The 22,367-nt window shown below is 40.6% G+C and overlaps 1 protein-coding gene across 1 annotated transcript in view; it reads left to right on the plus strand.

Annotated features, from left to right (window-relative positions):
- Positions 1-11,970: 11,970 nt before the first annotated feature.
- The window catches only part of SPTBN5 (spectrin, beta, non-erythrocytic 5), a 99,292-nt gene continuing 88,895 nt past the window's right edge, over positions 11,971-22,367 (plus strand). The window contains exons 1-6 of the mRNA XM_009709910.1: positions 11,971-12,081; positions 14,675-14,842; positions 16,112-16,231; positions 17,053-17,210; positions 18,096-18,324; positions 21,041-21,672. Coding sequence (XP_009708212.1) covers positions 11,971-12,081; positions 14,675-14,842; positions 16,112-16,231; positions 17,053-17,210; positions 18,096-18,324; positions 21,041-21,672 — 1,418 coding nt within the window. The remainder of the gene's footprint in view (positions 12,082-14,674; positions 14,843-16,111; positions 16,232-17,052; positions 17,211-18,095; positions 18,325-21,040; positions 21,673-22,367) is intronic.

The raw sequence follows: 22,367 nt of genomic DNA on the forward strand, positions 1-22,367 counted from the left end.
CCTGACAACCACAAAAGAGAGATTAGATTCCTATGGGTGGCAAATTTGAAAGCTGGGGAGGCTGACAGGAATCTTTACATTGACCATAATAAATGATAGACTAGTCCCTCCAGATATTATTCCTTTATTGAAAACAATCTATGAAAAGAATGGATGCTTAATAAACATTCATTTTTCTAACAACGCATTCAAACATATTGGCTGCTTACAACTGATTTTTTTCAGTACCTTTGAAGAACATGAATTTGTGGCCCTGTGAACTTGAGTCTTTCAGGGAGGGCCAGTTTTTTCTAAAATCAAATGTGGCAGTTCAGTTTTGCTCTATGCATGTGAGCAGGAATTGACTTGTATTCCATTTGTAGTATGAAATACGCTACGCATCAAAGGTACTGTAGTTCAGAGCACTTTTTCTTTGAGTCTCAGTAAGTGGTAGCAGTAGTGCCTTCTGAGACAAAGCAAGCCAAAAAAGTGTTTTATGATCCTTGCAGTCGGGGTCGGGAGGGAATTAGTTAGGGTATTGTCTCCCACCTAAGATTTTAGTCACACTTAGGTATACAGATTTGTAGGTGACCTAGGAGGAGCCTCAACTTCTTGTTCAAATTGTACATTTGTAGGTTGTCAGTCAGGTTTAGTACTTCACATCTTTCTGGACCTCTTATCTTTCTTCATCTGTCCTGTTCTGATGTGAAATTACCATGAACTTTGCCAGGGCTCTACCGTGGGAAAACCGGAAGCTATTTTAAGTAATGAGAGAAGAACACCTTGACCTTGCCAGGCTTCTGGGCCTGTATCAAGGATATCCTGGCATAGTTAAATTGTTCTTGAGGACTTGCTTTTTTTTTTTTTAATTCTTAGATTATTTTTTCTCTTATCATTCAAGCATACCAACTTACTTTATGTTAAACCTAAATTAGGAGCCAGATTAGCCTTAGTGCATCCCTGTGCTCTTTAGTAGAGCTGTGAAACTTGACCATGAGTCTACCTGTGTGAATGTACATCTGCAGAGTAACTGATTTTCTATGTAATTTATTTTTGATTGAACAAAAAGTAGTATATCGACATTGCAGCAGGTTTTTTTTAAAAAAACAGACTGCAGAAGTAGTCATGTATGTTTGTTTAGTGTTTGCAGTCAGTAACAAATGAATACACCAATGACCAACCTGATTAGCTCAGTAAGGAACAACACCAGGAGAAAGCAAGCAAACTTGTGTGTTGTGACTGCTATAAGGTGGGCAAAGCTGAGAGGATCTGGGAAGTTGCTGATCTTCTGACTCTTCTCTGCCTTGCCTTGCTCTTCAGCAGCACAGGGTTCCAGGGCTGGGCCCATGCTTGAGTTCCCACTGTGTGTAGCTTCCAGGGGTGATGCTCCAAATGTATTGGAGCCATGTGATCCCATGCCGGTAGAAATATCCTCCATCAGTGAGAGGAGCAGGACAGTTTCTAAATTATATTTTATTTTTCTAGCTTTATTGGTAGTAAAATGGAGAACACAGCCTTTTCTTCAGTCTCTGTGACACTGTGCTAACTTGACCTTAGGGGAGACAAATTGAAATGCATCATTTTGATAAGAAAATATTTTATCCGGATGGAATTGAAGTGTTTTGTGGTGTTTTCCTCTGGAATTTGGAAGGGGAATGCACAAAGCATGTATAGGAGTAGAGGTGGATTATCTCTGTTTATCTGGAGGAATAGAAGTGTTTCAGGATCAGTATGCAGAGCTACATACGTAAATGTATTTCTAGACATGTGGTGCAGGGCATTGTATTTAGTTGATAGGAATAAAGTACATTTCATGTGGACTAAACTGATACAGTAGGTTGCTGTTGCTCAGGGGAAGGGATCTCTTTTCTCACTACCTCCTCATGTACCCATGGATCTACTCCATTTGCCTTGCTGGCTTTCTGGTTTGTCAGACCTTGCAAGCCCGTTCAGTTAGTTAAACCAGCCACACGCAATGATTTGGATAATGCTCTGTGGAGTTAGCGAGTCCATGTGTTAGGAGCATGAGAAGTGAGCAAGATTGCCTTCTCTCATGAAATTGTGCTCTAAGTAGTTACTGGGAACAGCAGTATGAGATAACTTCTGGTGTTCAGTTTGATGTTACTTAATATCTGCTGAGGAAAGACTAAGATATTGGATTTGCTGGCCATTTTATGCCTAGGATTTTGATGACATTTGCTGTGAGACCATTCAAAACTGTCAGTAATTCATCCTGTGAAATCAGTGCCCACTGGCATAGTCTGCTGCCATAACCAAAGTAGAGACCACTGCTTTTACATCTTCTCCAACTATTCTGCAACACAGTTTTAATTCCCAACCCTAGTTCTGTTCCCAGAAATTAATTAGAATTTTACTGTAGATTGGAACAGAAAATGTGAAGCTACTATTCATAACCACGCTACAGGACAGTGAGAGCCTTTTTAAGCTGTGATAACTTGAAAATCGTGAGTTTACAAAGATTTTTTTAGGTCAGGGTGAGGTCCCAGTTGTTAGCTGGGGGTGGTATGGATTTGTGTGGAACCTGGTCTCAAGGCAGCAATATCCAATCCCTGACTTTGAACAACATTGTTCATCCCCCAGTACTTGAAATGTGCCCTCTTCTTTTTCTTCTCACTTCCTTCCCTTCACAATGTGCACTCACATTGGTGGCTCTTAATGTTGTTGGAATTCAAGCAGAGTTTGAAGTGTATGGTTTGATGGGTATGTGTAACTTAGCACTGAGAGAATGAACATGAACTTTGTTTTCTACTTCACGTGCTCACCTTTTCTAATATTTTTATTAAATACTGTGTTTTCACTTCAAAAGCATTCTAATTTTTGAGGGAAGCCTTGATCTGTGCAGTGTGCTTCAGTTTGCCCAACTAGGCAAACAACGTTATAAGTTCATTATTGTTGCACTTTTATTACACAATAAATTCCTTGCAGATACTGTAATATATTTTAATATGCTTTGTAATCATTTTTAGAAAGTGGTGATAAAAATTGCTGATTTAATAAACTAATATTGAACTACCTGAGATTCTTTTGTAAGCTGCTTTCTGGAAGGTAATCTTTCAGTAACTAGAATTTTGTTACTTGTTTTTTGTCACTGGTTTTTTTGCTACTTAAGGCTCATAGGCGTAGTAGCTATTTGGCAAGCTGCTTATTTTCGCATCTCAGTTTATGTATCCATAATAGGTTATAGCTATTTCTTTTCTGTGTCCTTGAACTTGTTGCTGAAGTTACTGCCTATGCCAAGGCTTGACTCAAGACTTAAATTTATATTTAAAAAGGAAAAAAACCAACCCTTCAGCACCTCTCCGTAATTAGCTTTTTATAGCAGAATGTAATTTTTGAGTTTCTTAATGTCTGAGCATGGAAGTTTCTTAAAGTCCAAGTGTGGAAGATAAATCAAAAACTTCCTGTATGGATTGAAAACTTGAAACTTGAGCTGAGAGGCACTTCTTTTAACTTCAGTGGGGGTACTAACCTTGAAAAAATAAGGTTAGATTAAATAGTTGAGCAAAAAGTACTTTGTTGATATGTTTTTCCCAAAAAATGCAAAGGCTTCTTCCATGCTGTGCTACACACTACTTCAAAATAACCAGTTATATCAATAGAACATTCATTTTAATGTTGTGCTTAAATTCATTCCCCCTGCCCCTCTCCTTCTCCTGTGTACACACAACTTGAATCATCTCCAAAGATGCATCTGTGCCACCAGGATGCTATGGTTTAGCTATTGCTCCTATTGAGGTCAAATCTAAGCTGCTGCAGAATTAAAAGGGTTTTGTATGTAGCAGTGTTAGCAAGCAAGGCTGTTATGCTCGTGGTCATGCCGTATGTCACATGAGAGCAAGTGTTTCACGTACAAACAATATGTTGTGGGTTCCTGGAGGCCGCATTGCTGTTGTATTGCAGTGGCTTGTTTGAACTGTTCCTTGTACAAGTCAGAAATAGTTTGGAGAAGATGAGGTTTTAATGGGGTTTAGAAGTAGGGGTTTGGTATTTTTTAGTAGGGTGGTGTTTTACATACTCCACATACTAGACACTTCAGACTTGGGAAAATTTACAGCACGCTCCATAGTTAGATGTTCTGCTCTAACCCACAGTTTATATTTGGATGATGGGAAAAGTGGATTAATGTCCAGACTACTGGTTCAACTGTAAGTTTTGCAGTAAGTGTTACTTCTAATATTTGGCACCCTTAAACTGTGAAACATTTCTGTTTATGCCTACAGTACCATTTAGTTTCTCCAAACCTTGTTACTGGCTCCCACGTTTGGTGCATTTGTAAGGGCCTTGGAGCAGATGCTATTCCAAGCCGCTCTGATCCAAGGTTCTATCATGCTGCAAGTACTATCTGTGAGCTCAGAGGACCTTGTAGAAAGGTTGGCCCTTGGGCTAGCCTGCCTGGTTTGGGTAGGAAACCCCAGGAGAAAGAGCTGGCTGCCTTCCCCTACCTACACAGATGAACAAACACATCTGCTGAAGGTGCCTCCCTTTGCTCTGGATTCGTGAACATGAGCTATCTTCTGGAAATAAATGCCCAAACCCAACGAATACCTGTTGTGGTGTCAGGAGGAGGCATACATGTTTTTCACAACTATATTCAGAAGTCCTGTATCTGTATGGCTTTTCTGACCTCTGAGGACAAAAATATTTTCTCTCATAGTGTTGAGATGGATTCGTCTCCCTTTCCCCACAGGACTTCATGCTGGCACAGATTTGTACCTGGAGATAGACTGTGGAGTCACTTTCTGGTCCAGTGAATACCGGAAACTCATCAATGTCAGGTCTACTTTGTTCTCCCACCTATTCTTTTCTCCGGGATGGAGCTTGTCCATGTTCTTTCCAAGATGTTGCTAGCTCAGCAATCCATGTTCCACTTGAGTCCAGAGCTCTGAAGATTTCATTGTTGCAAAAGTAGCTCATGTTACATGGATGGTATGTGTCTCTCACCAGATGCTGTCTTTGGGATGCCCTTAAGATTTCTAACATTTTAAACAAGGAACTGTTGAAAGATCCTGCTAATGCTTAGTGATTTCTATTTTGGATCATTCTGTGGTTTTTGTCAAAATGCATTCATTTCATGTCTAGCCTGAAAGTAAAAAAAATAACCAAGAATGTAACTATAACCTGTAAGTTTAGGGCTTGGCAGTTTTAGCCTACAGTGAAAAGTAATTGCAATTTTTCTTTATCTTGCACTACCCTGAGTTATCTCTCGTCTGCTAAAAGTTGCACCCTTAATGTTAACTGTTCATACAATGCTGTATCTTTTGCCAGCTACCTTGAATTATTCTACGTGACTGGGTGACCTTCACAATGAAACTGGGAGGACTGGGCTGGGCGGGAGCTGTGACTGTAATCAGTAATCTGCTGATTGGGGCAGTGGGGGACCAAAACCTGAGAGCCTACCGTGGCATATGCCAGCCCTGTGGGTAGGGTGCAGTGCTCTGGCACTACGGGTGCTGGGAGCGAATCTGAATGTCAGGCTTACAATTTTGTTTTATTGATAAATAGAGCTGAATGCTTTATCACTCTGATATACAAATAACTCCCTAAAATACATCTGTGAAGTTTTGCCTGCATGCAGTGTTCTTCCTTGGTAGCAATGAATAAAAATGAACACATCTGAACCAGATGGTAAAAGTACACTAGTTAGAGCTGGCATTGCCAATGCAGCGATTTCTAAGGCCCATTTTCAGTTTCATGTTCAAAATGTTAAAGCTATTCTGTCCCTTGAAACCCTTTGCCTATGTTTGTATGAAATGGAAAGAGAATTAAAGTCCTCCGTCCAATGTGTTCATCATGCAAAGCTTTTGAAGCTCTTATGTTAACTATTTGAAGTTCAGAAACAGAAGGAAAATTTCAAGATAGTATAAACAGCTCCAAGGAGAAAATGTCTTTAATTCATGACTAAACAAGCAAATGTATCTTCTGTTTCAAAAAGATGACTGAACTTCTTTGTGCCAGGAAAAATAAATCCATCTGATTTTGCTTTAAGTTGTCCTCTTTTTTTCAAATGCAGCAAGGGGCTCCAGTTCCTTTGGATGATGTAATTTGACTGTTCTGCTTGAATTCTGCCCTCTGTTGATGTCATGTTGCTGCTAGCCAGCTATTCAAAGAGAAAAGCAACTTCTAGTTTAGACTAGAGCATGAGGAGGCTAAGGTTTGTAACAACCCAACATCCTGGGATGCCGGTTTAGATCCTCCCAGGCAGAGCTCAACTTTAAGAGGAGCTGGGGCTCCATCCGCCAGGGACCCCCCTGCCAGCGGGTGGGTGGCACCCGGGGGCGGCTGGTGACGGCGACGCTGGGAAGGCAGGTATGTGGGGGTGAGGGGGGGTGTATGAGCTGGAGCCCCTTGGGGAGAGAAGTATTTGGCTATTTTATTTAGGGACAAAGTTCAGCTGGAAGACTTGTGAAAGCAGGGAATCTGTGCAGGCTGACAGCTGGAGGTCTCCGTGCCTCTCCCAAGCTGCTATTGACTAACTCCCCAACTTTTCTTCAGCCTTAGTATCCCAAATGAGTGAACAGCTTCTTGCGAGAATTACTGCCTGCTGCTCTCCGCTGTTCTTGGTATCCAAAGCATAGTTCCTCTGTGCCACGATGAGGTCTAAGATTTGCTGTAATTCAAGATGTGGTTAGGAAATATTCTGGAATCATGGTTCATCTCACCTGTGTTCACCCTGCCTTGATGAAACGGAACTTCAGCTGTTTGCTGGAGCTGTGGAGGGTGGAGAGGGAAGGGCTACCTGTGGGACCCAGGCTGCTGGCCCCCAGGCAGCAGGCTAGTTTCTGTGCTTACCTGGCATGCTGTGGGCTACAAGACCACAGCCCTGAGAGGGCGCTGCCTTCCTACTCCACAGAGTCAAGGCCCAGATGTTTGTTGTTTTGAGATTCTTATATGTGGAAGTAACATGGCTGGAGACAGCATGAGCTGTCATGCATGTGTTTGTACTTAACGTGCTTATTTTTTTTGAGATTTGGGGAACCTTCTCCTTAGCAGAGCTCAGGATTTTCATGTACCTTCAGTAAGGTCCGTATGCAAAGCACACGTAATGGAGGATGACGGGCTGTGCCAAAACTTTCCCGAGCCATGTGAATAAACAGTCCTCTGTAAAAGCAGGCATGAGTATGACCACGTGGCTTTTATATCGGAGCTGGCTTCGCTCAGTAGCAGCTCAGAGCATGGATGGTGGTAGCTTGGTACAATGAAGAACTTTCCCCTGAGCCATGTGAATAAACTCAGTCCTCTGTAAAAGCAGGCATGAGTATGACCACGTGGCTTTTATATCGGAGCTGGCTTCGCTCAGTAGCAGCTCAGAGCATGGATGGTCGTAGCTTGGTACAATGAAGGGCCCATTTAGTTACAGGACTGTCAGCTGTGAATGGCCTTATGTAGGGACACTTTGGCACACAAAGACATCTGCACCCACCTGTGTGAAGGTATTCCCCCCTGGCAGACTCCTCCATCCCAGAGGATGAGGGTAATGATGGGGTGAAGCCAGTGCTGCTGCCTGGAGAGCAGGATCAGGGAGGCTTCCACAGGATCAGGGCTCTGCTGTCCTGGGAAAGTTCATGGTGATCAGACCTCGCTCAGGTCAGGGGTGGGAGTGGGAGCAGCAAACTCCACATCTGCAACCCTCTGCTGGTACTGTGACTGTTGCTTTTACGTTCTTTGTGACAGAGGATTAAACATTTCTTCCCATCTTAGAGAGGAGCTAGGAATTCACATACATGTTGTGGGAAGAGGAGGATGACTATATTTTGAAAAAAAAATAAAATTTCATACAGGTAGGAAGAAAATGTTATATCCCTCTTTATTTCACATGATGTTGCCAGGAGTGCAAGAGCAGCCACAGAGCAGGCAGAGAAGCTTTGGGTCTGCCAGCCAGACTGCTTGGGCGTGAGGTCTGTTTGGTCTCCCCCATCTCTGTTTCACTCTTATGCAGAACAAGGTGGTGGGCAGATAAGAAAGGGTGCTAAAAAAACCTGACATGTCTTATGTGGCTGCTACTTTGCAGAAGGGAATCCCACAACAGTGTCCTTCCTGTTAAGAAAACGCTGCTGCCATCATGGAAAGCCATTTCAGAGTGAAAACAGGCAAAGGGAGGGTGCTCTTTGGGCCTTTCTCCTTCCTGAGGCTGATGGCAAGGCTCCTCTTCTGTGCAAAGGCAGCAAGAGAGGGCCCATAATTAACCTGGAGAGGTGATTTTTTTTTTTCCTGGTTCCTTCAGGAAATGGCACAAAAAAAATTGTTGTGCCCTTCCTCTTACCTTGTTAGGATATAAATAACTGAGGAAAGGGCTTTATTTATCACTGTTGCATAAATGCCCACCATTTTAACTTTGAACTGTAGATAGATACTACAAATGGAGGTAAGATATTCAGGAGTTAGTGAAATTTCATACCAGATGTTTGATTGCCCTGTATAGTCGTAAAAAGCAAAGCCAGTGTTTCACACGTTTAATCATTTGGATAATCATTAACTTGCAATAGGGAAAAACGCCTGCATCCAGGGCCAATTCACCTACTAGTCCTCTGCCTTCTATTTGATAGGAGGAAGGACATTTTCTCAACACACACAACCTAGCCAACCTATAACAGATTTAAGCCAACATCCTATAATCCTACCTTTAGAAGAATGTAGATATAACTAAAAGCAAGACAGAAAAGAGAAGAGTGGAATTATAACCAGACAATGAGCTTACAGAAGGGATATAAACAGTTACTGACTTTGTGTCCCTTTCCTCTTGTCATCCTATTCCCATTTAATGATCATTAAGAATTACGCTGTATTACTTGGCTGGTGAACACAAGTCAAGGAATTTGGAGGGAATATTTTGAGTAATACCTGTAATATACGTATGCAATTTTTTATTTTTAGCTGTCTTATGCGACACTATGTATGACATTTCTCTAGGGTGTGTACGGAGATACAGATTCTGTTGATCGAGTTTTATCTGTACTGAGTTTTGGGAGGTTTGTTCTTTTCTTCTTACGTGTTTCCTCCTGTCACTTTTTCGTGTTAACTAAACTCACTAGTCAGAAGGGAAAAGACTGTGCTTCCCTTACCTGAGCTGGACATCTTCACCTACAGCTGCTGATTTCAGATGCCTGCCTGTTTTTAGCAGTGTTTCCCAGCAGGAACCCTCTGGTCCCTGGCAGTGATGCCAGATCAACGCGTTCTGTGCTTGTGTGACCTTGTAAGTGACAGAAAGGACTCACTGCTGCATAAGTTACTAGAATTATTTTCCCTTTTATTATTAATGAGAAAGTCCATCAACAGTAAACTTTGGAAGCAGCTGGCACTGCCAGCTTGATCCCAGTCTTCCCTGTCAGCAGCAGGTATCTGTGCACATGAACTTCCTCAAAACAGTGACTGGCAAATTCCTAACACTTCACAATTTCACCTTTTCATTTGCTGTATCCCAGTTTAAGCACCTGGGAATTCCTCTGATCTTTGTATTCTCTGCTGTGCTTTCATTTTCAGATTCCATGTTGGGTTCAATTTCCCAGGTAAGAATTCCTTTAGAAAAGCAGCCTGTGATCAGTCAGAGCCTTCAGTGCAATTGTGAAAGATACTCTTTACCAAAGCATCAACATGGTGGATGACTATTTTCAGTGCTTTATAGTAATTTTGGTGCCGTTCGTACATTATTTTTGAGAGTAAGAATTGGACAAGGCCTACGACAACCTTTGCTCATTGGGTTCTGATGGGTTATTTCCTTCAAATCAGATGAAAGGTTCATAGGTAGATCATAAATACTTGGTCTCTGTTCCTGAATTCAAAGGTCGCTTTGCATGAAAACAGCGAGCTGAATGTAGGAATAAGAGCGGATCTACAACTGAAAGTCATTCTCCAGGGTGACCAGCTGCTGAATGTCAGAAAAGAGTTGCTTCAAACCTGAGTGAGTCCATTTTTTTAATCTTCTTTGATCTTTTGTCTGTAATGTATCATTATAACCAGATTTGCCTCTTAGCACTGCCTTTGCATCTTGCAAAAGCAGATAATCTATTACAGGTTTGTCTTCAGGTAATCATTACCAATGCAGAGAGCGTTTCTACCTTAATTTAATAAAACAGGTGAGCTGTTGTGTGAGGCAGTAGCTCAACAAATAAGCTTCCTTTGCACCTAAATGAAATCAGTTCAATCATTGTTCAGGGTGGCTGCAATGCTTGGATAACAACCTTTTTAAAAAAAGAAGCCCACAGACATTCTGAGAACTATTTGGCAAATTCAGAAATGGCATTATAATATGGCTTAATTATATGGGTTTGATATATGGGAGTGAGTTAATATTGCCCCTCTGGCAGGGAAAGGCAATTCTTTGAATATCTGCTCTCCAGATGGAGAAAGTAGGCAGTGCTGAAGTATCCCAAAATATAAGAAGGGTCGTCTTTATAGTTCTATTTCAAATTTGATAAATTCTTCCTTTCATAAGGCTTTCATCTATGGTCCTGATTCTTCCATGTGTTGTTGCTGAACTGTCAGGCTTCAATGCTGTCCCTGTTTTGTAGTCTAGCACTGGGGGTTAAGAAACTTCTGCCAAAAAAAAAAAAGGGAAATGCAGCAACAAATCATTGCTTCTTCACTCATACCTTTTCATCTTGTAAACAGCAACATTTATTTATTAGGGCATGGAAAACTATCAGGCAAGCAACTTCCCATTTGCAGTGGCTGCCATGACTAGTTCACTATTGCTGTCTTCTCATGCTAGGACAGATAAATTTTATTCAGTATTTTATGTTTTATGAATTAAAAGGGTGTAGAGCCCAGAATAGCTCAGAACTGGGCCTTTGCAAAACAGCCCCAGAATATTCGGGAAGCAGGTCACCCTGCTCCACACCTCCACAGTTTGTCAGAGGTGCTAATTTTTCATTCCCTCCTCTCTTTGCAGTGGGTTGACAGCAGCAGACACCTCTCTCCTCCTCCACCATTACAACAGGTTTCTTGGTTTCACTACCAGGCTGATATCCAGGTAATATTTATAATCATGGCAGTAGTCGAAGCAAATGATGTTTGGTTGCTAACGATGTCTGTATCTATGGATCTTACACTAATTTTTTTTTTTTAAGTGATTCTCTTGCGTTCAAAACAGCAAGATTACTGCTGTTACAGATTTACACCATAAGCCAAATGTCTCCAAAAGAGTTGTTCAGCCGAGCTGAAATCCAGTTTATTGTGTCAGACTCTAAAGGGAAGACTCCTCCTTCCTAATCTTCCTGAATGTTCAGCTTGGGTGCTGCAATGAATTACAAGCCTGATTTTTCACTGATATGGATGAGGCAGAGGAGACTGTGACAGCCTGGGGAAGAGGAGTAACGCTTCCCAACTCCCAGCCTAGGACCTTGTCCATGTGATTATGGACTTGTGTCACCATCGTTATAGTGACAGATATGCAAAAACTGAACTCATGAGAGGAAAGAACCAAGTTGGTTCCATTTCCCGTCTAAGCAGCTATTGGATTTCTGCTGGAAATACTGTGGTCTAAAAGCCAACAGTGGCACCTCAACCAGTCCTCAGAGATCATTACGCACTTTCAAGCAGTGTATTGGAAGTGATTTGCAAATCCCTCTTTCTGACAGGGTCAAAGGTCAGTTCTCCGTCATGTGCTTGCAGCACACCCAAGGATGTTATTGATAGCGTTTGGATCATGGTGCTCCTCATGGGATCAAGTAACTGGGGGGAGGCTGAAAGAAAGTAAAGCAAAACTCTATAGATACATGTAATTTTCATCCTGAAACTAGAGATGCATTTTAAAAGGGAGAACTCAAGTAAGTTAAAAATCAAGTTGAGTGAAATTAAAGTGCAAAGTACAAGCAAAGGAAATTAAGGTGGTATACTGGGTGTGGTACTGAATCTTGTACCCGTTGGGGCTGGGTTCCCTACATACACTGGACATGTTATTGTTGTTTGTAGCTGAACAGGCAGATCTCTTCAGCACCTCACACCTCACTGGAGTTTCTGACTTCCTAGGTGACCATGGGTACTGAATATGAAAAAGATCATATCAAAAAGCTGCAGGAGCAGCGTATGTCCATGCAAAAGAAAACCTTCACCAACTGGATGAACAATGTCTTCTTCAATAATAATGTAGGTAACTCCTTCAATTTGGGGATGTTTTTCTGGTTGGTTGTTTTTGGGGGGTTTGGGTTTTTTTTTTTGTTTTTTATTTCACCCACTGTATTCTTTTTTTTATGTTATTTTTTACATACTTTTTCTGAGTGTTGTCATTACATATGTATGCAAGCAAGGAAGTCTTTGACTATCCGAAGTGCTCCAGCCTGTATCTTTTACCTTACATTGGTGTCCATTGTCCATGTTACCAGTCTTCCCTGAAATCAGGGTTCACTTTTGTAGACTATATAACCCTGTCATATTGTGATATCTGCTGTAACTTGGTGATCATCTCAAAGGAAGATCTTTATTTGCTCTTCTTTTTCCTATAAGTAAAGTACCTGCAAATATCTGGCTTTCCCCAAGTAATGCTCAGTTCTTAATTGCTTTGCCAAAATATAAGTCTGTCTGCTTTGGCTGATCAGTCCAGCTTGGGTTGCTGCTCAATGACTCTGAACAAGTTGCCTTAAGTCTAGCAATTTCAGGCATACTACCATGCAAGTACAGACCAGTTTGATTTCAATAAGCCTCAGATTTCTAAAAAGCTTCAGAGCTGGTGTACAGTTGATTTATGTGTGCAACGTGACACCAACATATTCCAAAAGTCTCCAGACTTACTGCAGATAAACTTATTTCAGGCACAAATGGTGTAGCTATGTCACAGTAGGGAATTACATCATCCAAAACCAATTCCCTTTTCTAGACCCTGTAGTTAATATTAATGAAAATGGACCTTAGCGACACAAAGCAGGACCAGGCCTCTTGGTTCCATTCTAGCTCATCATTATTATATGATGTTTCAGGACTAGATGTATTTTTTTCGGTGTAATGTTTTAAGTTGGTGATTGGTGTAAAGGCAGCCTCAGAGTGCAACAAACTTTTTCTTACCGTGAGAGAACAACTGCAAAACACACTCTCATTTTGCCACCTGCAGGGTTTTATAGTGTAGGAAATTATTTCTGTTTAGCTACAGATAAATATATGTATACTTTCTCATTTTAAAAAGACCTTCAAGTTCAAAGATTAAAATGTCAGTCTTAACTTCCTGCACAGTACTTGATCATGTATCATAAAAGCATGGGGAAAAAAGCCTGCGAGAACTTTCCAAACCATATACGGTAACAAATGGTGCAGAGACTGACAGCTTATCTAGGTCTTGTTGGCAATGTAGTCTCAGCTTTTCAACACACACTTTGATGTGATTGGATCATGCTACAGGACACTGCAGTATTCTCAGTTGCACTGTTGACTACTTCAAGTCTAGCACTAAGGATGCTATTGCATTGAATTTGTGCCATCTACAAGTGGTATCTTTATGAGAACAATGATGCAACAAAGCTATTCAAACTATTGCTGGGTGAGGCATAAAAGCAGATATATGAAGACTGTCTCTTTACAAATTTAAATTTAAATGGAACTATTCTTCATTTATAGAAGTGTCACAGAATTTAACTGCGCTAACTCTTCTTATGGTAATATACCATAGGCATAATTTTAACTTTATTTAATATGCAAAAAGAAATAATGTCGGCAACTAACCAGGGAGTTTTTCATGGAGATAATCAGTCAGAGAAAGTTGTAAATGCTTGTAAATTCCACACACAGTACAGACTTAAAGTCTCTCTGAGTTACTTTTACACTTTCAGCGTTTTATTCTTTCTCTGGAGAAAAGATCTGTTAAACTGATTAATAATTGGTCAGGAATGAAAAAGCTCATGGCTGTTACTTGTCCTTTTTTTCCCCTACATGTAACTATTCTCTGAATTAAAAAAGCTACTTTTTAATTTCAGAAATTTTTTTTTTCTGAAGACGAAAAGATTATTTACCGTGATTTTAGAATCACAGTAAATTATTATTGGGTGTGTGGTATGGTTTTAATGTCACTTCTTGAAGGCTAGTGGCATAAGACCAAAAGGAAACACCCAAGGCAAGTTCTTGTTAGGTCAGAGTACACACTATGTCATGTTGTATCACCTAAGTGCTGGGTGACCTCACTACTGGCAGCAATGAAACACATTTTTGTAAAAGATCTTAATCTTTCGCATACTGTAAGAGTCTGGCTAAAAGTATGGAGACTTTGGGTGGTAGCACAGGTCTAAGCAGGACATAACAGACATTGTTGAGACTATGGAGTAAAACCAGGGTCATCGAATGGGATTATCAGTTGAATTTTTACATTAAATGCATTGCTCAGAATAAAAAAGTTGAAAAGATTCATTTGAATTGAAATAAAAAATGTCAGCACTTCCAAAATGTTTGATTTTGAAGATGCTGAATGTTTTTTTTATTTTTCGGTATCTAATTCTTTTTTCTTTATTTGCTCAGTTGTGGGTGTTTTGGTGGTTTTGGTTTTTTTGTTTTTACTTCAGCCTACTTTCATAAATAATGTCAGTCCTCCTGCAAATCCATTTTTTGTGAATTAAGATTCATCACTTTTTGCATATATGCACTGACATACAGAAGACTCAGTGAAACAGCAAGAAGGTGTTGTTTGTTTAGCATTAGAAGTAGAGGGTTCTGTGGGCCAAATGTTCAGCCAGAGTCTGTATTGTCTGACTGCTCTTTGCAGGTAAAGGTGGAGATAGTAGATCTTTACACAGACTTGAAGGATGGCATCTCTCTCATGCAACTCCTGGAGCTGCTCTCTGGAGAAACTTTGCCCAGACCGAACCGGGGAAAGATGAGAGTGCATTTTCTAGAGAACAACAGCAAAGCCATCACATTTCTGAAATCCAAGGTAAGTTAACATTGATATTAGAGATCACAATGTGTATGGTACTAACTAATTATAGTATTATGTTCAGTATAATTCCCCCTGTAATACACAATAAGATATTCTTTGAAGACAGGCCAGGGGGGTTATTAAAAGAAAAAAAAGACATCAGATTTGAATTTCTTTATCTGAGTAACATGACTTATAAACAGCTAATGCTCCCCCAAAACAAGTCAGACCTAAATGAAAACATACTGCATTTCTATATCTTTCTAGATGTTATGTTTTCCCAGATCGTGGGGGAGAGCTAACATCATTAGGCAAAGGTGAATTATACCTGGTATAAAAATGGAGATTTTTAGAGCTCTAATTCTTAACAGTGTTAACAGGTCATTGCAATGGTTTTCTTTATTTCAGTTGTGCATCCTCATTTCAGCTACAAGTTAGTATGTAAATTCTTTTCTTTTCTTTTCCGAGCAAACAGTTTATTGTAGACCTCTCTGGAAAATCATCACACAAAACTCTCTGCCGTGAATTCCAAAGGAGCAGAGAGGTTTCTTAGCAGTAGATGTGGGGAAGTATATAATGTCTGGATTTTTGCTAATTACAACACAAATGCAATACGGCACAGGGCTCCAGCTAACACATGCCTGCCAAGGGTACGCACCGTGTAAGGCCCAGTGGTATGTGCACATCCAGGCTCTGCCAGCTGGACCAGACAACCATCACTTGTCACATGAGTCCAGCCTCCAGAGAGGGGATCATGCAGATAGCAGGAGCTAGTATGGCATGCCCAGACTTCTTGAAGAGATATTGCCTTGTTGGCATAAACTACAACCCTGCTTGCTGCTCAAGAAGTAGTGGAGAAGGCAGCCGTGCCTTGTTTAGTAGGACAATTGTACTGTTTGGTGAGCCCAAGAGCTATATGCTGATTAGCTGGCTGGAGACCAGACAGAGGAGGTGATCTCCAGTGCTCCTTGGATGAAAGGAGCACTGAATTGTGTTTATTTCCTTTCCTTAACCATCAGTTTTCAAAACCCTTATAGGAACTTCAAGTCTTTGACCACCATCTCTTTGCCAGGCTTTTGCTGAAACTCATCCTTGGTGCATGTGACAGCTGGGGTGTGAACATGTGAGCTTGCAGATATATAAACAAATCAAGAGATGGTGTAAAACCTGTTTCCTTAAGAAAGCAGCCTGAACACCCACTTCAGTAACAGCTTGTTACACAGGTATCTCCTTCAGAGACCTGGACATGAGTACTTTCATGCTGAACGGATATTGGTTTATTAGCAGGTACAAGTAAAAGTGATTGGTCCTGAGAATATCGTAGATGGTGACAGAACCTTAATCCTGGGACTTATCTGGATCATTATACTTCGATTTCAGATTTCGTCTATCAAACTTGATAAGGTAAAACTCTCTTTATCTTTTTGCCCAGTTAGAGTATTTCAGAGATTTTGTAGAGTTTCAGCCCAGCAAGGACCATTTTGATGATGTTTCCTGACCACTTTGATAATGCAGATCTTACCATATTACCCAGTTACTCAGCCAGCAATTTCTAAAAGCAGTTGAATCCATTTTATAGTTTTGCAAAGAGACAGAAAACAGTAACTTGGAGATAGATAGGATATTCATGTTCCTCACTCTCTTCCACAAACTTTTTACTGGCTTTTGACTCCAGAAAGAATTTCTCTGATGACAGTTCTCTCCAGATTTGAACTGCATGCTGCTCCTGTGCTCTTTCTGTGAAGAAAAGTATTCTTTTTTAAATTGTTTAACATGTACTCTAAATACACGAAAGATAAGATCCTATGAAGGTATTATGAAATCAAAGTTAATAACTTCTAACATTAGACCTAAATACATTATATTTTGTTTCTGAGTTCTAGTTCACAGCTAAGGAAGCAAATGAACTGAGCCTTGCTTTCTTTCCCCTTGATTTCTACAAACCTTGCAGAAGAGAAACATGTAAAAACTTTTTAACATCTGCATTTCATATTATAATTTCTGAGTTCACTCAATTCACTTTTACTTTAATAGAAAACTTCTACTTTTGTGTTAAATCATTCTACCTTCATGGAAGATACAGTCTGCAAGTCATAACTTTGAGGGGATTTGTGAACAGGGCAGAAGTAATACAAAGTGATCTTTGGGAACATAAACATAAATGCACTGATACGACTTCCATGTATTGTTCGCACTGATTTTTCTTTTCCCTGCTCTCTTCACAGGAAGAATTTGGAGGCAGAGCTGATGTTCTATTTGCCAATGAAGCCTTACTGCTCTGGTGTCAGCATAAAACTGCCAGCTATTCCAACGTGAATGTGAAGGACTTCTCCAGAAGCTGGAGTGATGGGCTGGCCTTCAACGCACTCATACATGCTCACAGGTGAGATCTGATGGATCAGTTCAGGAGGAGTTTGTTCATTGCTGTTTCTAACTCCAGCACAAGTTGTTCCAGGGTCTGAATTACAAGTATTTGTCAAGAAACTGTCAAACTCTCTCTTTGTCCTTTCTCACTGAAGACTCTCCTTTCTTAAATTGCTATTCTCTCTCTGAGGAAGGAAGGAGCAAAAGCTCCTGCTTGGTAGTTCCTTTAGTGGGGCATAAAATCACATTTCCAAAGCAATATCACACCTCTGAACAATGATACCCATTATTTGATCTTAGCCCCTCAGTCATGTTCCCATTGCTCTTTTTCAAAAAGTTATTATATTAGAGACTGGTTTTATTGTATGAACTTTGTGAGCATGTGTACCTTCTGGTTCAATTGTAACAGAGTAAGCAACCTCTCAGTCTCTTTCTTTCTCCCTTCTCTGGCCCTTTGAAAAAGTGTGAAGAAAACAGCTCAATGCGGGAGAGAGAAACCACATGGGAGAACCTTTAACATTTCTTCTCCCATTAACAGTTCTGCTGCATCTTCTGGCAGGATACCAGGGTGGGATCCTGCAACTTCCCCAGCTGGGAGTCACCTCCCTTTTCAGAATTGCCCCTCTAGTGGGCTTTGGTTTTCACCCATCAGTGAAGAGGAGAAATAAGGGAAGGGCAGACATCTGCTGGGAGTGGTACTGCAATTTCATAAGGGACAATTTTCTTCCTGTTATGTAGGCAAGGGGCAATGCTCTTGAATAAAGCTCAGGGTGAGAGAGCGCAATTTCAGTGTTAATGTCACATTCCTTAGTCTAATAAACAGTTTATGGTTTATAATCCGAAAGAACTTATGACAAACATAAATCTTTCTTCCTCTCCATGCCCTGTTTTTTCCCTTGCCCAGGCCTGATCTTATCCACTACAGCTCACTGCGGCAGGACCAGCCCATCAAAAACCTGAATAATGCCTTTGATGTTGCTGAGAAAGAGCTAGGAATCAGCAAACTGCTTGATGCTGAGGATGTGGCAGTACCCTACCCAGATGAGAGATCCATCATGACTTATGTGTCACTCTATTACCACTACTTCTCCAGACTGAAACAAGGCCAAACAATACAAAAGCGACTTACCAAAGTGAGTGCATTGCTATCTTCAGAAGTTAAAAGTTAAATATGTAAAGATAAATTTATGTTGGAAATGTTTTTTTGTGTGTGTGCAAGCTCAACTTCAGGATCATTAGAACTGAATCAAATGGCACAGCCACTTGAAAGACTTTTTATCATCACTTGAATCTTGAGAAGCGTCTGTAGACTCTCTAATCTCTAAAGGGGATTGCATTTCTCTCACTGAAAATGAACCCCATTTTGACCTCACAGTTTCTGTTTGAGAACTGATGTGACTCCAAGGCCGCTTGAGGCATACAGATCTCATTAATCTTGGGAGAATTACTGCTAGGCAAAAGCAGACCTAGTCAACAATTTTCTGATTTAATAGGAAAGATGATCCCTTATTCTATCAGACTACTTTGGATTTTTATTTCCTGTGAAAATCCTCATCCTTTCTTTCTATCTCCTTAGTCAGGTACAAACAAAACACACACAACAACAAAAAAAAAATTTAAAAAGACATGAAAAATGAAGGAAGGGAAAACACTCCCGGGGAAAAAAAAAACCAACCCCAAAAAAACTTTTTTTCAGTTTCCACATACATTTTATCTCACACAGGATCATGAGTTATATGAAAAACTACTTGCATCCTGTTGATGGAAAACTGAAGGAATTTTGTAGTTGGTCCACTGAAGACAGCTTTCCTTAGAGAGAATTTCTTTTCTACCTTCAGAATAATCTATTCTGGTTTTGTCAAAAATACAAAACAAATAGCCTACAGAAAATGTACACACCCAGGATGGGTCCTACATGAACATCTGGACTTGGAGAACTGCCTGTGCAGTTGAGAGGGGGAATACATTGCTTAATGGAAGGCACAAAAATCCAAACTAAGACTTCCCTGGTGGTGACAAGATGAAAAGCTTTTGCAAGGCAGGGTTTGCTGAGGTAACAAAGTGATCTGGGACAAGAACAAGATGATCCCAAACTCTGTATCAGTTACAGTGATGTTCTCTGAAGAGAAGGATTAGATGAGAGCAGGACTTGGAATTCAGTCAAACAAAGATTGGGCATCAGTGAGGAGAGTGGGCAGTATGATTTGACTGGTCTACATGAGAGTCTCTGGATTTTGACCAGGAGACATTATTTTTCTTCTGATAAACCTGAAATAGCCCTTGAGTCACCAAGCATGTATTAGAGGAACTATAAGGATCAAATAGGCCATAACAAATAGACCACGGGATAAAAACCAGAAAGAGTATTTCTTACTCTGTGCTTTTTCAGTTCCTGTTGTACCTCACTGTTTTTTCCATTTTGTATATGTACTTTTATTCTTTCTCCTCTCTCTCTCTTTCCACCTACCTGCTGCTTTTTTTCTCTTTGCCTCCTCCCCTATTTTCAGCCTGTCTTCTAATATTGCATTCCTGTCTTCCTGCATTTCTGTCACACACAAACATTCAGAGGAGAATGAAGCAGATGCTAATCTCTTCATGTCCTTAGTCCTCTCAAATAGGCAGCTCTGAATCTACTAATAGGATTGGGGAGGGAAGCCTGAATGTGTCAAGGAAGCCTTTGAGTTCAGGCTAAGTGTGTGACCAGGATGGCAGAGGAGAGAATCAGCTCGGGGAGGTAAATCTCCTTTCCCTGTCCCGTGTGAGGTGACCATGCATTTGCTAGGATCTTTCAGCAAGAACTGGGTACGATGGCAGAAAATACAGCAGGGAGCCCTGATGTCACGGGCTGCTTTTCCTGCACTAAAGGTTGGTGCCGTTTTACTCCTTTTCCAACACTGTGACATTTACTCATTGCCAAGTGTGCTTTCTGGTAGGTAAAAAGCAGATTACCACTTGCAGGGACTGGGTCTTTGCTCAGTGCCATCTCCCTTACTAATCTGCCTGGCTGGAGCAGGCGGGCTCAGGGGAATGACAGAGGCAGACAACATTGTGCAGCGTTAAACCTGGCGTCTGCAGGAGGGCTACTAAGTTAGGGCGAGGAAAAAATATAAAGTAAGAAGACAAAGATGGAGAAAATGTAAAATGGAAAGAAAGGATGATTTCATTCTAACACTTTCTATTTCTTTATGGATTTCATTCTAAATGTTTGCTCCAGTGTTTACCTGAACTTGAAATAAAGGCAGGTCAGACCTCAAATGAAACAGATAAATGTCCTGGACTTGGAAAATTAGCATTGAATCAGAGTTAACATCCTTATGAAACCCATTTGGCTACGAGACATTCTCTAATAATTTATATAGACAGCTCCAACAGAAGAGATTGAGAAGGGGTTGTTTGACCACAATCTGCTGTGGGCATGTGAGGGAACCAGGATCTTGTCAGGTGGTACCCTAACAGCCCAAGGTGGTGAAGCTAAGAGGGTGTAATTGCATATTAGATGCGATACAATGGTTTTGGTTTTAGGAATGAGAATGGGGGAAAAAAATAAATAAATCTGTTTTTTTTTCCACTGTGAAACAAAACAATCTGAACTCTCAGTTTGGGATTCTTGCTTTCTGTGTTTTATGGAAGGTTATTCTAGGATTTCACCTGGCCATAGATGTGACAGCTATCACTACATTGGTATAAAAATGTAATGACTGTGGCAACCTGCTTGTTAAATACTATTTTGCTGACACATATTCAACTATTTGAATCCTAAGTTTGGTTTATGAAGATGTTGTTTTCTGCTCACCCACCTTACTTCATTCTGCTTCTTATATGGCTTGTAACTTCATATTCCCATCACAGATCGTGTTCTTCTTGAAGGAGATAGATGACTTGAAGCTTCTGTATGAGCAGATGGTCTCTGACCTCCTGAAATGGATTAAACAGAAGGTGACAGAACTGGATGACCGTCATTTCCCCAACTCTCTTCAGGAAATGTGGCTACTCATGGCCAACTTCAAGACTTTCCGCACTGTGGAGAAACCCCCCAAATATCAAGAGAAGGGCATGATTGAAGCTCATCTCTTCAACATCAGGACCAAGCAGAGAGCCAACAACCAACGGCCATACTTGCCCCCAGAGGGGAGGATGCTGCAGGATGTGGAAAAACACTGGATTATCCTGGAAAAGGCAGAGCACAGCCGGGGAAAAGCACTGCAGAAGGAGATGCTGAGGCTGGAAAGGCTGGAACAGCTAGCCCAGAGGTTCCTGAAGAAGGCAGTCCTGCGTGAGTCTTACTTGGAAGACATGAGGAAAGTGATTGGGAAGCAAGACTTCTGGCCGGAGAGTGCAGACAGGATGGAGGCTGCCAGTAAGAAACTGGAAGCCATTGTGGCAGATGTACTTCCCAGGAGGGAACGCTTCACAGCTTTGAATGAAATGGCCAGAGTCATCAGCCAGGAGAACTATCATGGCAAAGACCAAATCGTGAAGAAGTGAGTGATGGTTGTGAGACTGTGTAGTGGTGGAGGTTGAAATTAGTTGAAATTCTGTGGTGTGGTGGAAAAAAATGAATTGTAGTTATGAATCAGAGCTCTGCTCCTCATGAGTGGAACTGGCAGGAATTTCTTCTACCTGTGAACAGTTTCAACAGACAAGACAAATGCTTTGTTGTCTTTAAAATTTTAATTTTTTTCTTGGATGATCAAACACTCAGACTGATTTCTGGTGAAAAATAATTTCAAGATATTTTCATTATATCTGAAAATACTTTTCTGCCAAAAATTCTATCTTTCATTAAAAATGCTTAGAGGAATGTATTTTTTTCCAAATCAACACATTTCTTTTCCAGTGTGTAGTTTGGGGAGATACTGATTAATTAGGGCACAAAGTCTTCTCAGATTGACTCCAGTTTGGAGCAAATCTTGAGAAATTATGACTTCTCTGATTATCAGTATAGTCTGATTTGGGAATGGCTAAGAATGTCATACAAATAACTTCTCTCGTGATATTTCAATGCTTTTCTAAGTTCAGACAAAATCAGAAACCTGTGGGAAAACTAAGAAAAACAGTTATAAAAGAGTAAACCAAACTCCTTATGAGATAAGATTGTGACTTATGATATGGTTTAGATAAACTTTTACTTTAAGCAGCCATTTAAAGACCACTTCTTTTTTTTCCAAGCCTTTGC

Source organism: Cariama cristata, unplaced genomic scaffold (assembly GCF_000690535.1).
Source record: "Cariama cristata isolate BGI_N322 unplaced genomic scaffold, ASM69053v1 scaffold17561, whole genome shotgun sequence".
Classification (NCBI taxonomy): Eukaryota; Metazoa; Chordata; class Aves; order Cariamiformes; family Cariamidae; genus Cariama; species Cariama cristata.